This window comes from Balearica regulorum, chromosome 3 (genome assembly GCF_011004875.1).
Source record: "Balearica regulorum gibbericeps isolate bBalReg1 chromosome 3, bBalReg1.pri, whole genome shotgun sequence".
Classification (NCBI taxonomy): Eukaryota; Metazoa; Chordata; class Aves; order Gruiformes; family Gruidae; genus Balearica; species Balearica regulorum.
In genome coordinates, this window is record NC_046186.1 from 109,446,725 (window position 1) to 109,463,049 (window position 16,325).

At 44.2% G+C, this 16,325-nt stretch overlaps 2 protein-coding genes and 1 long non-coding RNA gene across 8 annotated transcripts in view; 2 read left to right on the top strand and 1 right to left on the bottom strand.

Annotated features, from left to right (window-relative positions):
- The window catches only part of FOXN2 (forkhead box N2), a 38,368-nt gene extending 32,253 nt beyond the window's left edge, over positions 1 to 6,115 (top strand). For all 5 annotated transcript variants that reach the window (XM_075749459.1, XM_075749463.1, XM_075749460.1 and 2 more), the window contains 2 exons: positions 877 to 945; positions 1,412 to 6,115. In XM_075749459.1, coding sequence (XP_075605574.1) covers positions 877 to 945; positions 1,412 to 1,929 — 587 coding nt within the window. In that variant the 3' untranslated portion in view covers positions 1,930 to 6,115. The remainder of the gene's footprint in view (positions 1 to 876; positions 946 to 1,411) is intronic.
- A 1,731-nt stretch (positions 6,116 to 7,846) lies between these two features.
- Positions 7,847 to 11,635, bottom strand: LOC142601133 (uncharacterized). Its single transcript, XR_012834748.1, has 2 exons — positions 10,677 to 11,635; positions 7,847 to 8,374 (listed from the first exon to the last, which is right to left on the bottom strand). It is a non-coding gene; the product is annotated as an uncharacterized LOC142601133 (long non-coding RNA).
- A 4,336-nt stretch (positions 11,636 to 15,971) lies between these two features.
- The window catches only part of PPP1R21 (protein phosphatase 1 regulatory subunit 21), a 31,181-nt gene continuing 30,827 nt past the window's right edge, over positions 15,972 to 16,325 (top strand). The window contains exon 1 of one of the 2 annotated variants that reach the window (XM_075749464.1): positions 15,972 to 16,132. In XM_075749464.1, coding sequence (XP_075605579.1) covers positions 16,073 to 16,132 — 60 coding nt within the window. In that variant the 5' untranslated portion in view covers positions 15,972 to 16,072. The remainder of the gene's footprint in view (positions 16,133 to 16,325) is intronic. The other variant, XM_075749465.1, reaches the window with a different exon arrangement.

Sequence of the window (16,325 nt, forward strand, 5' to 3'; positions counted from 1 at the left end):
CTGCCCCTCTACTCCGCTCTGGTGAGACCCCACCTGGAGTACTGCATCCAGCTCTGGGGGCCCCAGTACAAGAAAGACATGGAGCTGTTGGGGAGAGTCCAGAGGAGGGCCATGAAGTTGATTGGAGGGCTGGAGCACCTCTCCTATGAGGACAGGCTGAGAGAGTTGGGGTTGTTCAGCCTGAAGAAGAGAAGGCTCTGGGGGGACCTTATAGCAGCCTTCTGGTACCTAAAGGGGCCTACAGGAAAGATGGAGAGGGACTGTTTATCAGGGAGTGTAGTGACAGGACAAGGGGTAATGGGTTTAAGCTGAAGGAGGGTCGATTTAGATTAGATGTTAGACAGAAATTCTTCACTGTGAGGGTGGTGAGGCACTGGAACAGGCTGCCCAGAGAGGTTGTGGATGCCCCATCCCTGGAAGTGTTCAAGGCCAGGTTGGATGGAGCTTTGGGCAACGTGGTCTAGTGGAGGGTGTCCCTACCCATGGGGCTGGAAGACCTTTGAGGGCCCTTCCAATCCAAACCATTCTATGATATGCATAATCTTTCTCTCTCAACTGGTACAAACAAAAGCCACTTGTTGATAAGTATAGCAACAACATCGTCATATGAATGTCTAATTAATGTCACTGAGTCTTGGCTTCAGCTTTGGTAAGTGCAATGTGAGAATTCAGCTTTTGAATATCATAGTTAAGATATGAGACTGTTCTATACCCATATTGCACTGTATAAGAGTTAAGCTCTGTCTAAATTCATACGTCCCCCCCTGTTCCTTATTGTAGGCCTATATATGCAGATACATATTCTTTGCATGTTCTAGGCACCTCATTTTATCAGGCTTACCTGAGAGCTAACATATTGCTGCTTCTCCTTCACAGAATCTGATATTGATGCTGCTACTGCAATGATGCTGTTAAATACTTCCATTCAACAAGGGATGTTGGACTGTAAGCATAAGCCATTTTACTCTGTTTTTCTTGTCTACCCAGTAGCTAAATGTTTTCTCTATAAAGTTTCAGGAAACGGGTATGGTCTAGTTTCCAAATAGTAAGAGCAGTCAAGAAGCAAATTCTGGTTTGATTATTCTTTCTGTAGCATCACAGAGTTTTAAAGAACCACCTTCTCTTTTTTTTTTTTTTCCCCCCAGTTAATTTTGTTTTTTCTGCAAAGTTCTTCCCCTACCCTCTTATGCTAGATGGTAAGAAGAGTTTCTTAGTTACTTCTCCGTTTCTCCAGCTCTTAGTTGTGATTAGCTGAAGACCATTGTCCTCTGTGGATGACAGTAAATGTGCACAGGATAGCTGAATGTGAGCATTGAAGAGTTGTACTTTGCAGTCAGCCAGCCGTAGTGTGCTCGTTTTGCAGGTGATGTCATTGGAGTATTTGCTTACTGATGCATCTTGTTTTTAATAGGTGAGAAACCTCAGCCTCTGAAGGCACCTAAGAAGAGGAGTTATGGCAGTGCATTCAATCCTCCCAGTTCCATAAATTTGCAAGAAAACGATTCTGCAGCCACCAATATTGATCCGAAGGAGGATCACAACTACAGTGCCAGCAGCATGGGTTCCCAGCGCTGTGCATCTAGGTCCAGCGTGTCTTCCTTGTCCTCTCTTGACGAGGTGTATGAATTTATCTCCAAGACCAGCCATGATGGAAGCGATGGCAGTGAAGGATTTCACAGCGAAGTGGATACAGACGTTGACTATGAAGATGATCCTCTTGGAGACAGTGGCTATGCATCACAACCTTGTGTAGATACCTCTGAGGAAAGTCAGCCTAGCAACAAAGCACTCAAGGAGTTATGTCAAGAAATCGATGAGGAGTTGAAAGAAGCAGCGGGGTCTCTGCTCCACCTTGCTGGCATCCAAACATGCTTGAGTTCCTTAATAAGTACTGCAAAGACCCACTGTCATAAGCAAAGGAAAAAATAGTATGTTTGTCAGTGTTGAATATATACATATATTTTTTTTAATTGTGGCAATACTCTTCTACTTTTACCCTTCACAAGGGAGATCTAAGCCATAAGAGGACTCATTGCTTTTTTATTTTTGGCGCTAACTATAATTTAGCCATTTATTTTTAAATCACTGCCTAAAAAGAAAAAAAAATATTTAATCTTCTCAAATTAGAAGAGATGCATGACTTGTGAAAACCTGAAAGCATACTTCTTAATGATTGCTTTTTTTTTCTTTTTAATAGTTGATTAATTCCCCCCCCCACACACCCCCAGAGATATGTTTGTTCAGATGCACATTGTGGATCATATTTACACCTCTGCTGGCCCCATCTGGAGAGGTGAATTTTGCCCTAAGGGCTCTGACTTCCATGTAAAGGATTAAAAAGGAGAAAAAAAGAAAGAAAGGGGGGGAAAAAAAAGGGTTCTGGCCTTGGTTGCCTCCTCCCACTTGTCCTCTCTTCACTCTTCTGAGACAGGTCCCGTGGAAACTCTGGAGAAGCAGCTCCGAGTGGCTGCAGTTCCTCAGCCCATCTGACACAGCAGCTGAAAACCTGTAGCACGTCAGGAGCTGCTTTCAGTGAGATGCTAAGTACCCCCTGGGAGAGTAGGGATGAGGGGTAGCTGAGGTGGGTACCACCCCCAGTTTTCTTTAACTCCTTCCCCAAATCTGCTCTGTGCAGGTCAGATTCCTGAAGGAAAACAGTTAGGGTTTTTTTTTAATTTTAAGACAAATTGTCTTTTCTTGGGGGGGTGTGTGTGCATACATGCACCTTGCATGTAGCCAACAGTGAAAGCCGCCACTTGCCAAGTTCAATGTTGTCCTTGTGTTACCACCACTATTGAATACGTAGTAGCTGTGCAGTCCTGCGATGTCTACCCTTCTGTTCCCCTATACCGATTTGGGGGGGAAAAAAAGAACCCCACAGTTGATGGTGGTGACAACATGGACGAGGTGGAGGCTTTAGGTGGCCTAGGTGGTGAACAGCTTCTGAGAAGGGAACAGTTTACCCCCTAATCTGAGACAAACTAGAATAGCTTCCTTTTGGATCAGTGAACCCTGAATTGCTTTTGGGGTTTTTGCCCCTTTCCCCCAGCGCTCGTTGTTCGTGTCAGATGGGTGTCCGTACCTTTTGTTTCCCAGATCACTGTGCCTTGTGCTGTGCGAGTCCTGTCGGCCTCCTGCCGCAAACGGGGCATCTAACGGGCAAGGCAAGGCTTTAGCCTTTGGATGTACGTCATAGCTCAGGAGGACCCCTCTGTTATGGGAAGAAATTCCTTCATAATTCATTTTTGCAATAAAAGAATCTCTTTATAGTTCCCAGACATCCTTCTGCCAAAAATGCTTTAGTGGTATGGTGAACTTTTTTCTTTTTTTTTTTTTTCCCTTCTTAAAATCAGTGGTTATTGCTTACATCTTCTTGTAGATGTAGGCTTTTTTTTCTTTAAGTTTTCTGTTCAAAAATGGGTAAGCAGTTCTGTTGGAGTGGGTTTTAACAGTACTGCAAGCATTAGGATGCCTTAAGTATGTTGCAGAATCATATACAACTATCAAAGGTCATCTTTCCTGTTAGCAAAAGGTAGCGTGATGTGCCATAAACGTTCTCCCTAACATGTGAAGCTATTGCTTCCAGCAGGTGTTGGGCAAGCTGGTTGAAAATTAGGAGCAGAGCCACCTAGGAAACCAATGTCCACTGTTTTGGTAGCTGAAAACAGTGTTGGATTCAGCCAAAAGTTAACCTTTCCCTAACGGGGTATTTTTTCTGGCTGTTTGGAGGCCTTTCTTAGATCAGTGTGTTTTGTTTTGGTGGATTTTTTTTTTTCCTTATTTGTCAGTCTCTTCATGAATACTGCCATAAACTGTCTACTTTAACTATGAACACAGCCATGCTGCTGAAGGTCTGTTGCTCTGAGGGCCTGTTCCAGTGCCTCTTGAAGACAACGGTGGTGCTCCCGCTGACTCAATGGCTGTTGGATCAAGCCTGAAATATTTGAGGTTCTTTGTGTTTTGGAATTTAAAGCCAATATTAATTTTGTTTTTAAAGCACAAACACTAGGAGGAAAAAAAAAAAGTTGTGGGGTTTGTTGGGTTTTTTTTCCCCTCCAGTTACTTCAGTTTTAAGAATGATTTGGTTTATTTATTGAAAGGGAAGAAAAATACTCTGCTGCATTCCTACTTTGTGTGAACACCTGTTAGTCTACACCCGTAACAGAGCAACATGCATGCAGATGTGTATGTCTTCTGGGTATCACAAGTGGTGCATTAGCCGATTAGATCTGATATCGGATGTGTTACTGATGGATAGTAGGGGTAAAACTCGCTATTTAAAGGAAAATTAAGTACCAACGCAGTGGTTCTTAGGATTTTGGGATTTGGAGATGTGAATGCTTGGTGGAACTGCTTTTTGCTCATGGGTTGCTTTTGTACCTTGATGGAAAACTGCAAAGGGCAGAGTTTGTGTCAATGTGAAAATTGAGGATTCAGCTAGAGAGAAATATTGTTAGCAGTCTGGGATTTTGCTCGGTGCCGTGACTTCAGCTGCATGCTGTTGAAGAGGGCCTGGCTCCTGCTGAAGGTGGTTGCAGCTTTTCTGTAGCTTCCAGTGTAAGCTGGATCAAGGTCCAAGTATTCTCGAAACTGCCGTCATTGTTGGCTCTGTGGTTGTTTGGTTCTGAATTATTTTTTGTTGCCTCGGATAAAATTTGAGAAGGTTAATACTTACTAGGAGTGTGGCTGTGCCGCTGTTTACCCTGAAGTTGGCGATAATGACGTCAGCATTTCTGAAGGGATGAGGTTGGGATGCTAACAGCACGTTGAATTACCACATGCAACGAACAATAAAACCGGACTGATTGGAAGTTAACGGTGAAAGCTGCATCCACGCATACAGCTTTCAGCCTGGGAGAACTGGAATTGTGCAAGGGCGGAGGCAATTGCAGCCTTTCCTCAGGACACAGGTGGACCTATTCCACCACGCTGTCCCACGCCTCTGCCTCGCGTTTTGGCAGGCGAAGGCTGCCAGCTCGGTTGCAGAGCATCGCTCTTGGTAGAGGGAGAACAGCTGCCCTTCCTTTCGCTTATGTACCTAGCATTGGGTTTGGGTTTGTTTGCCACCTCAGTTAGAGATCCTGGTGTATATAGTATAAATGGAGTATAATTAAAAGTTATTTTGATTGTTGGGTTTGGGGGTTGGTTTTTTTTTTAGTGACATATGTAAAATGTTCATGCCAATGGTTGACTCGGATATATTTTGGCAAGAAAAGTATTAACGAACCACATTCAGTTCTTTAAATACAGTGAAGAAGTGTATGAGACTCACGTACAAAGGAGGGTGCTCTGTTCAGGATCAATCTGATGAGAATACTGTACGAACCTGTACTGGCCTTTCAGATGCCAGTACTGAAACTGCTTTTGCAAAAGTCACATCAAACATTTTAAAATCTGACTGTAAAATGGAAGTTGTATCCTTCACAAATTTTCTTCAGCCTGAGAAGTACAAGCTTTGGTTAAAGCAGCGTATGCTCATACACGTTAATAATGGTGTAGCCAAAATATTTATTGAAAAGAAAAGGTAGAATATTTTAAATGTTGCACCTGCCATTATATCTTAAAGCACATTCTTCACACCTAACTGCCAGTGCCATTATCAAGTCTTTTATAAATGTACATTTCTTCAAACTAAAAAGTGCATAATTAAAAGTATTATGTTACTGCCATATAGTGATATAAAACATTTTATAATTGCCAATTCATTGTAACTATTATTTATTTAAAAGTGAATTGTAAGATTGCTTTCTGATCAAATGAACCAGAGTTGTTTTTTAAACTGTTCCCGTTAGCTTGTTTCTAATGTAGCATAAGCAATGTCCTTGGGTTTGTTTAGAATAATTTTGCCAGTAGGTGACCAGTTCTAACCCTTTTTCCTCCAGTTTAGTCCTTTACCTGTTTTAAAGACAATTTACAGAAGTTTAGTTTTTTGTATGCTAATCTCTGTTAATTAAAATGTTTATAAAGTTTATTTTTACCAAAGAGATGCAATTCATTATGACAAAATATTGCAGAATAAACTTTGTTTTATAACATTTGTGACTTTTTCTGCCCACATTTTTCATTCAGATTATCAAAGGGGCTTTTCTAAAATAAACAGCATTGCAAACAGAAAGCGCTGTGTTCTCTCTTTATCTACAGACCCTGGTCTCAGACAGTGCTCCCGGTGCCCTACCTTGCCATGTAAATCTCTTCTGCCGGACCGGGCTGCTGCCAAAAGCCCAATGTGTGATTCACTGTAGGTCTCGGCTTGGTTAAGAGTGTTGGGTGCATGTGCGAGGCATCTGTACAATAACAGCAGCCCACCAATCCATCGCGGGATTTGCGTGGTCAGGTTCATCCATAGCTGGCCTGTAATGTTTGAAGAGCATCTTATTAAAGCCAAGATTTCACCCTTTAACCAGGAACTCAAGGAATGTTTTGACATCTGGGAAACTGCTGAAATACTACTGCGTACCTTTTGCCCTCCTGTGCAAAGCATTTGTTTGAACAGAAATAACTTGAATCTTTTTCTGGTAAAACATCTGTATTTACAGTTCTGTATCTGTATTGCTGCGGCCAAGTTGCTTGTGCGATACTCAAAAGATCGACAGCGTCACACAGGACAGGTAATTTAAAAGGTATGTCCCTGGACAAAGCTGCATAGATCTTATTTGGCGGGGGTTTTTCAGTGTTTTACTTTTTTTAGCTAGGAGGTATGGTGTGGAGAGCACACAGGTGGGAATGTCCCCCCCTTCACTAGCAGGAATGAAAAACTCCTCGAATGAAATACTTGCCGCTTGCCTTGGCTTGCTGCGCCCGGGCTGGCTTTCCCGGGAGTGCAGGCGCGCACGTGTGCCCTTCCAGTGCCCGAGAGGCAGAAGGACCAGAGGAGGGAAAAAAGATGTGATGTGACGCTTAGCTCTCTTAGAAGTAGACGTTGGTCCATCTCTTCTATTTTTATTTTTTTAACCTACCAGTATCACTGAATTGAGTTTCCTCTGTAGGATCTGATGGAAATACAGCAGTTTCTTTTGTGATACTTGAAGTGATAACAGTGGATTTTAACAGACTTGCCTTCATCACCATAGCAAATAATATTTAAATCGCAAATTACAGAATATATATGTGCTATTAATATCTTTGATTTGCTGTTCATCTTAATACGCTGATAAAAGGACTGCCCTAATTAGTTTGGACGAAATCAGTTATGTATCATATGTTAATGATATCTTTATAATTGTTATTCACTATATTGTGCTAAGAGAGCCTTAAGTTCGTTGTTAAATTTCCCAAGAGTGTTTTCCTCTGTTACGGCTTTGCTGGAAATTACTCTCTGTATGGAGCCACAGCTCTGAAAATAAAGCATTAACTAAAGCAATTACCCACTTACCCCAGCTGTATTTTAAGGACATTTGTTGAGGAAATCCTTAATAGATTAGATTTATTTTGAAGAAAAAAAAAAAAAGGCTGTCTAAATTTGATACAAAATATGGTTATACTTTCACAGATCTTGAGCTTCCAGGTACCTGTAAGTGTTCTTAGTTTGAGTAGTCAGAGTAATTATATGATGTGGCGTGCTTCGAGGTAATCATGTATGAGTCCAGCAGTGTTGCTGTGAGCTTTCCCAGCATGTTTGGACATAGAAACCCTGTTTTTACCCTGTTTGTACCTGGAAGATTAGTTCTTGCACCTGAGACAGCAAAGCAGTATTGTGAATCTTCAGTCTTTGTGTCAGTTTGGTTTCTTGTTCTCCCTTTTCTTCCAGAAGGCTCTCCTGAAAGCTACCTGCTCTTACAGTTAGAAACTACTTACAGCTAACACAAGATCATTAACTACCTTCTGCCAGTGTTAGTTTAAACAGCTCTTCATTAAACATCAGAGTGTTTATTTTCCTATTGCATCAGTACAAAAGCAATCATTTCCCTCCTTAGGCTCTTGACTTATTAAACAAACAAAGATTATTTGGTTTCTGTTTGAAAGACATGATCTTCACTCCTCTTAACCACTTTTCTGTACATCAGTTCCAGACTGAATTCAGCCTGCTGGCACGTGCGTGAGAAGAGCTACAGCCACTCTTGTAGAGCGCTGGTGCTTTTTGTAACCTGGCCTGAATATCTTCCCTGACTTTGCAGCACCACTCGTGCCTGGTATGTCCTGGGCTTGTGATGGCCTTTACCACGGTCACATACTGTCAACTAATCCTGTTATCAGCTAATACGTCCACGTCTTCGTTATCTTCCCATCGCTGCCAAACGGCGGGGCCCCAGTTGGCAGAAAAAAAGTGGTAGTTCGTGATGTGGAACTTGATTTAATGAGATCTGGCCTGATCCTGACTCTTCCTGATCTCTCCTGGTAACCCTCCCGCTCACCAGGAACTCCCTTTTGGCACAGCCTGTCCAAATAAAGGAAGAAAGACAAGGTTTGCCAGCCATCATACGTATTTCATCAATGCACGTTGCAGTCCAGCTCATTTATCTACAGCGTTGGGGTTTTTGTTTGTTTAAAACAGTGGGGACAGATCAAAGGTGTCTATGCCTCATATCTTAACAGGAGATGCTACATCTGCCATCATCACGCTTGATTTGAGTCATGGGAATGCCTACCCTCAACCAAGTACTTGTCTGTGCTCGTTCAACATTCAGAGAAGGACGTCTAGTTTCTTACAACTAGGTATGTCTAGCTGAGTGCTGCTTTTATGCTGGTTGCTGTAATCTCCATTTCCATAATATCTTGACTTTCCAAGCCCTAATGGGCAGCATACTAGACTGGACTGAAAACCAGATTTCTGTACCCATTCCAAAGCTGCTGGTAGCAGTTAAGCACTTGGGTGTTTTCATGCCTTGGAGATGCAGGTTGGTCCCTATCAGACCATCCTTGGAAGCACTGATGCGCTTCTGTGCTTTGCAGATGGCAGGCAGGCGTTCAGAAAAAATCTCTGTAGGTGCCTGTATCAACCTTTACACAGCATCGTTTTTAAAAATAGATTTTGTGCCTCAAAGGCTTTTTTTGGATTTAATTAACTTGGTATCTTGGTTTCTTACTAAGACCCAGTAGGTTCCCAGTTGTTTTAAATGTTAAAATTAGCTCAGGAAACTAAATTTTCAGTTATTTTCAGTAAAGGTACATTTTATTCTCTCTCATAAGCTTTGTGTGTGTTTTCTGAACTGCTGCTGGAGGCTTCCATGCTCTGAATACGCAGTCGGACCTCCACAAATTACAGGCATTTTGCTTTTCTTTTGGCTCTGAGTAATTTGAAAAGATTAGAATTCCACCTGTTGAGTTTGACTATGGCGTGCTGGCTGAAATGACCTGCTGCTTCACACAGACTCTGCGAGCCCTTCCATGGAGCAGGTAAGGTGTAGGCAGAGCCGAGACATGTCAAAAGAAAAGACGTTCCCTTAAATCTCTGAGTCGCTACACAAATCTGGGTATTAACTCGAGTGCAATCGTGTTGTATGCTACCTTAAAAAAATTATGCCGCCGTGCTGCATGATGTCACCTTGACCCAATCATAACCCATTTTTTGTGAGCATCATGCTAACTCCCCTGAGAAGCATCCGCTGAGTGACAGCAGCATCCCATCCAGCCGTTGCTAAGCAACAAGATTCGGCTTTCAGCAAGATCTAATTTTAAAGTATTTAACCCTAGATCTGTCAAGGCTCATTATTTCCAAGGTGGTTGTTAATCCCTACTTGTTGGTGTCCAACTTCACAAATACCCTGGTGCCGATAGCGTCGCTGCTTTATTTATCATATATAGTGGCTCATAATGAGGAGAAGCGTAAGCACCCCTGGTAGATCTTGATGCCAAATTTCATTTTAATGCTGATCTATACACAGAAATATGAGATGCAATTAGAGGTGCAAAACAGTGCATTGTCATTCTGTGAACCTTCCTTTCTTTGCCGCTTTGCACCTACTTTCTTTCTAAGGACTGCTGTTTTTCAAATGAATGAATGCTTATGGATGGGTAGCTGGCAATAACAATTAAGCTTCAATTTTTAGTAATATTATGTGTCCTCTTCTAGCTGAATTTCATCTAGGTTAAGCAGCTTGTCATCTTATCTAAAACCATTCTGATAAACTGCTGTCCTTTTGAAATTTAGGCTTTGTTTTTTACGCTGGAAAACTTTAACTCTTAAAACATCACCTAGAATATATACTGTGAAATTCCAATGAGTACTTTTATTTTTAAATAGTTTGCTACACTTTATTTCTTTCTAAAGGGTAGAGGCCTGGAAGTCTACTCCCATATTTAAAAAAAAAAACCAACACCCAGCCAAACCTTTTCTGACCAACTGTGTCATTCCTTGATTAATCACTACACATCTCTCTAAGTGCACTCAAGTTCACTATCAGCTTCTTAATGGTATGTGATATTTCACTCAGCTGCAACAACGCTGCTTTTACTGGTCAGTAGCATAATCACACACAAAAAACCCAACAACAAACCAACCCAAACCACTGAGAACTGGCTGGACTTCCCCCCTGCCCTCCCCCCCCCCCCAATACAATGTAGTAAAATACAAAGAAAAAAAAAGATCCATATTTTCAAAAATGCTAATACAATCCATCTCAGCCTTGTAATCCCCCCTAAGATTCTTCCTCCTCCCAGTGTTAGGTTTCAAACCCAACATGGCATTGCTCCTCATGCTGTTTCTCCTTTGCAGTTCGTACTAATCCGCAAAGACAAACCTGCCTCCGCCAAAGCACTTTTTCCAGCAGTCCATTTGACCCTAATACTCCCCTGCTGCCTTTCCATTCTCCTGGGGCGTCCCTGCTTCCGCTGCTTCAAGTTCACGTTTCCCATTGCCGGGCTTGTGATGTACAAATAACTGTTTATCGCTTTCTCCTTCCACATGGCGTGTTGTGCCTTCTCCCCAGGTTCTGTCGGTGATGTACCCTGCCCCACGTCTCCTCCATCCCTCTTCTTTTTCCACGACAGTCTTTATGCACCAAAGATTAATGGCTTTAGCTCATTCCCAAAGTCCGAATTATTTTTGGAGGTGCCACAATCTTTTTAAAAATAAAAATGCTCATCAACAGGAATAGTTCTGATTAAAATGTTTCCTTAACTACTGGTAAATCTGCCAGACCGGTCTCCTTTCTCTGCTCATGTGTTTGTCTCTGGAGATTTGAGAAAATTAAGACAAACACATGCCATCTTTGCTGCAGGTAACAGCTCCTGGTTTGTTGACATTACTCACATGGGGGAGCTGGGAGTTCTTTCAAAGGCTTGCAGGTCTGCGTCCACAACTGGTCTACATGAAAGAGCATCCACTTCTCACCATACAATCTTCATAACGCTCCTTCTCAAGTCAGTCTCTTCTCTTTCTCTATGAAATCAGACAATTTGTCTCTTGGGATTTCATGTACATTTGTTTTATTTTGCTTTCTCCAGCAAACATGCAAGACTGTAGAACCTGGGTGCAGGCAGTCTTAGCTGGGCCAACATTTCTCAGCTATGGCCCCTGCAAGCGTGAAGGAAGAAAAGCAGGAAACAAGGTTGCAGAAGATGTGCAGCCTTTCAACAAAAGATGGCAGAGCTGGGGAGGAGGTTTCATTTTCCTGGCAGGAGGGGAATTCTGCATTTAAAAAAAAAAAAAAAAAGAAAGAGACAAAAACTTTTTCAGCTGTTACTAAGTTCTGCTGGTTTATGGAGCAAGTATGGGTAAAGATTTGCTGTGAAGATGCAGAAGTTGCCGCTGTTGCACCAAGGGCTGGTACGTGTTGTACCCCAGTGGAACGTGAGCCGCAAAGTCACCTCCAAATTATCACAGGCAGCTGCCCGCTCAGTTCTTTAATCTTCTCATTCTCAGCAATTTCTTTTTACACAAAGGCACCACTCCCCCGGCCAGGCACACACCCTATAGATGACTCAAGCTATTTATCCTATGGGCTGGGAAGGGACGCGAGAGACAGAGCGCCTTGTTTTCATTTCTATTTTTAAATGCTACGGGAACACTGAAATTATGGTAATGGAGACTACAAATACTGAAAAGAAGTTGTTCTGTGAAGTCTGTATCTGTACACACATCATACGTTCTTTTGACTACTTGGCTTTTTAAATTTTATCAGAACAATCAGATTTTGAAAGAGGTGAAAGGTCATATATAACAAATGGTTTGTTAGAGAGTCACCATGAGAAATAACAAGCGCATATTGTGAGCACATATCCTGCTGTTCATACTTGCCGTTGCTAAGATAACAGAAACAAAACACCAGTTTAGGGTGTTTGCAGCTTCCGAGGATGTGGTTTATGCTTTGCTTGTGATAGTCTGGTGACTGAAGATGGCTCCCTTCCAATCATTTTTCAGTTTTTTCTGGATCTTAGAAACACTTTTGTTGGGAATATTTGTAAGCATATAAGTGATGACAATGAAGTTTGTTTTCCCAAAGCACAGAAAGCATCCTGGATGATTCAAAACATATTCTTTGTTTATTTCTCTACCTGCACCTATTCACAGGGTATGTGAGTACAAGTTCTGACTAATCGGACAGAGGAGAAGGCACTGCTTGAGCAGGGAAGGGAGGATAAATGGGCTCGAAAATGGGACATATCAAAACAATGTTTGCAAATCTTAAAGTATTTGTTTGAGACAGCATCTAAAATTTAACACCCATTATACGAGTTGCTGAGCGCAGACATAGGAAAAGGACAGCCTCTGTTCCACTGTACATCCTTTGCTCTCCGTTCTCCCCCATGCAAGGCAACAAGACAAGCAAAACCACTATGACCCTTGTGAAGGATTTCTTTGTTCAACACGTCATGTTTCAGCTTGCATTAAGTTCTGCTGCCGTGATGTGTACTTAGATTCACGTGGGTGGATTTGCCAAAGGTAGTATTTTGGGGGTCCTGTGGCAATCACCCCACACTGCTTGGCATTCCACTCGCTTGACCTCTCTCACTCTGAACTGCTGATGACAGGATCAGTCCTTTGCAACTACATACTGAGTCACTGACAGGGAAGCGTTACGACAGCATGCCGCAGCAACGTGCATGGTGCACCTCTCTGGTGCAGTGGCTGGACAACCTTGCTCTCTAGGGAGAGATGAGTGTTAAGAAAGCGCTTGCGAGGAAACAGCGTAATAAAGACATTTTTTCACAGCTGAAAGTAGGGGAAGTAGCACTGCAGCTGCAATGACAAATCAAAAGGGTGAATCTGAGAATTTCCTATAAGAAAATTTAAAAAAAAAACCCAACCAAAACAACAAAACCGGTCACCTAACTTTTGTTACCCGTATATTTGGGGAACTTTGCCTCAAGCTGTTCACCAAGCACAACCATGGAATGGTGATAAATTACAACATTATATGTTCCTAATATTATAGGGACTCCGGGATCCATGAGAAACTAGGTAAAAGACAGGACCACTTTAAAATACAAGAGGCCAGCCTGATGCTTAAACTACACTGAAGCAAAGCTGTTCTGATGAGCCTAAAAATCCTGCAGTCAGCTCTCAGCCTTACAGCCTTTATGCAGTAAAAAGCACCCATCTTTTGATTCACTCCATCCGCTTGCGTTTTAAGAAACTGGCATTACCTCCTATGATAAATGCCCTCTCTGATGTACCTTTGGACCTTGCCATTCTGGATGGATGCAGGCAAATAAATTCTGTGTTCCTCCACCCTGAATGCTAGCTGCCCAGTCAGAAATGCTGTTGTTGTCAGGGGGAAAGCAATTCATTCTGCTACAACTAGGCACCGTAATTCCCTCAGCTCACTTTCCCAGCTTTCAGCTGGGAAACCTCTCTGCCAGCTTTCACTGCACCAGATACAAGGAGAAAATTTCATCACAACAGCATCACTGAATGCAGCACAAACCGGGAGTACTGTATTTTGCAAAGTATGTTCAAAGCATTGCAGTCTAACATTTCATGAAAGATATATCCTAGAAAATGTAAACCTAAAAATTCAGGCTTAGAATCAATTGTAAAGGTTTTTAACAATTTTCCAGTATAAAATTTACCTCACAATTTATGTGAGGACATACCATGCAAGGTGCGCTGCTGTTAACCCTGGTGTGCTGAATAGCAATTGCAAACTCCATTTACCTCATTAGAAAATTCTGTAGGGAATACAAAATGGAGTGGAAGGAGTAGTCTATCATGGCTCTAATGTTAAAAACTAAAGCGTCGTTATTTCTTATTCCAGTATTGCTATTTCAGCTCTTCTGGTCATGCAGAACAGCAGCAAGATCATTTGGATGAATAGTGACAATATGTGTTTTGCTTTTTTCCCTTTTTAGACTTCCTAAAAATGTGCAGTCTCTGTTCATGGCAATATGGAACAGCGACATGTCCTCCAACATTAAGACTTCCTGTGGAGATACAAACATATTTACTAATCTGGCCACCATATCATATTTGGTGCTTGCCAACTCCACTACTATGATAAGCAAAAGAATAGCACATACCAGCAAAGCCTCAAGACTAAGGAAAAGGATTAGCTTCCATTACAGGCACCTACTATCTACTCCTACTTCAGGGAAACAAAGAGAAAAGGAGGTAAGAAAATGATGATTTAGCATCTCTAGCACTACTCACTTGTGAGGAAGGGCTATGAAGACACCATACTGAAATCAAGTGGGGGAAAAAAATGATACCATGGAAACCGAACAAAAATAATAATTTGCTGTTACATCTCTATCCTAGACCAGGAAGCTCTTAACCTGCAAATCACCAGATGCTCAGCATATACTGGTGAATTATCATCACATTTTTGCCTTATTACTCTTTTCCTTACAGATCTATTTCCAGTCATTTTCAGAAACAAAATCCCGCATGGGCTGGATATCTAGCAGGACCAAATATACCTATTATGATGTCTTCAGATTCTGCTTAAAGAGTGCTGATGGTGTATACACATTCAAATGTTTGGCAAATCTGAGGACAAAGAAGAAAACAGGAGATAAATAGCACGGTCTAAGCGATCTCTAAAGGAGGATGGCTGAATGGTGAAGCTGAAACAAGGCTCTGAAACAAAGGCCCCTACAGGCTGGAGGCAGCAGAGGAGGGCCCTGCCCGGGAACCACGGGGTGCAGATACTCAAAATGACCCCGAGACTGTGGAATTCGAGTTTCTGCAGCTTGAGAGCGAACCGACGTCATGGCAGTAACGCCCGATTCACCCGTGTTCCCCTTCATTAGGGTATTAACGGCACTGAAGGTTGAATGCAGGAGGAAGGGTCAAGTGCTGGCACCGAGTAACCCCATCCCCGCCACTGACTTGTGGCGAACCACGAGAAATTACTTAACTGCCTCTCGTTTCATTTTTTGCACCTAAGGATCTGCAAACAATGCGTTTGCCTCGGTTCCTGAGGGTGTCACACGCGTTGGACAGCTCTGTGCCGCAGGCTCCCTCCCTCGCACGCAGGTAACAGGCCCCAGGCCGGGCCCTCTGCCCCGGCAACACACCTCAAGCTCGGGCTCCGCCTGAGGAGCAGGCCCTCAACAAACCGCCCTCAAACACCGGCGGCGGGACCGGCTGGGTCTCCCCGCCACAGGGTGACCGGCCCCGCCGCCGCTGCGCGCCCAGGCCCGGGCCCGGGGCTCCCCCTAGCGACAGGCCTGCCTCGGGCGGGGAGCCGCGGGACCAGTCTCGGCACTCTGCCCAGGAATCGGGACAGCCCCGGAGCACCGCCCGCCGCTGCCCGCGTCGCGATCCGCCGACATGTCGCTCCCCGCCCCCGCCAGCGCCCCCCGCAGCCCCCCCCCCCCCCCGGGCGGACGGTGCTCCCGCGCGCGGCCGATCCTTTTTGGGCGGGGTGGCGCCCCGTAGCCTCGAGGCCGCGCAGGGCCCAGCGGTTGTTACTATGGCAACAAAGGCGGCTGTGGGCGCCTCGCTGGTGTCACGTGTCCCGCCACGCCCCCTTTGCGGCCCCACCTTCCTCCGTGCCGCCATCTTGGAAGTTGCGTCAAGATGGTGGCGCCGGCGACTTAAGCTCCGCCCTCCCTCCCCTCGGTGTGTGGGGCGGTGTGGTGACGTCATCGCACTCCCGTCGCCTGAACCCGGAAGTGCGTCTTCTGTTCGCGGGCGTGCGGGAGCGGCGGTTGCATTAGCGCTGAGCCGAGCCGAGCCGGTGTCGAGGGGATGGCGGCCGCCGCGGAGCTGCAGGGGAAGTACCAGAAGCTGGCTCAGGAGTACTCCAAGGTATCAGGCGCCAGAGCCCGTCCCCGATGCTCCGCGAGTGGCGGCCGCCGCCGCCCCCCTGCCGGTGCCGCCCCCCTCCAGCCGCTCCCTGCGCGCGGGCTGCCGGCCGTTAGGCGCCTAACGGCCGCCTCCCTGAGGGAAGGGGGCTTTCCCCGTTCGGCCCGCGGGGCTGCCCGTTCCCTCGCTGAGCCTG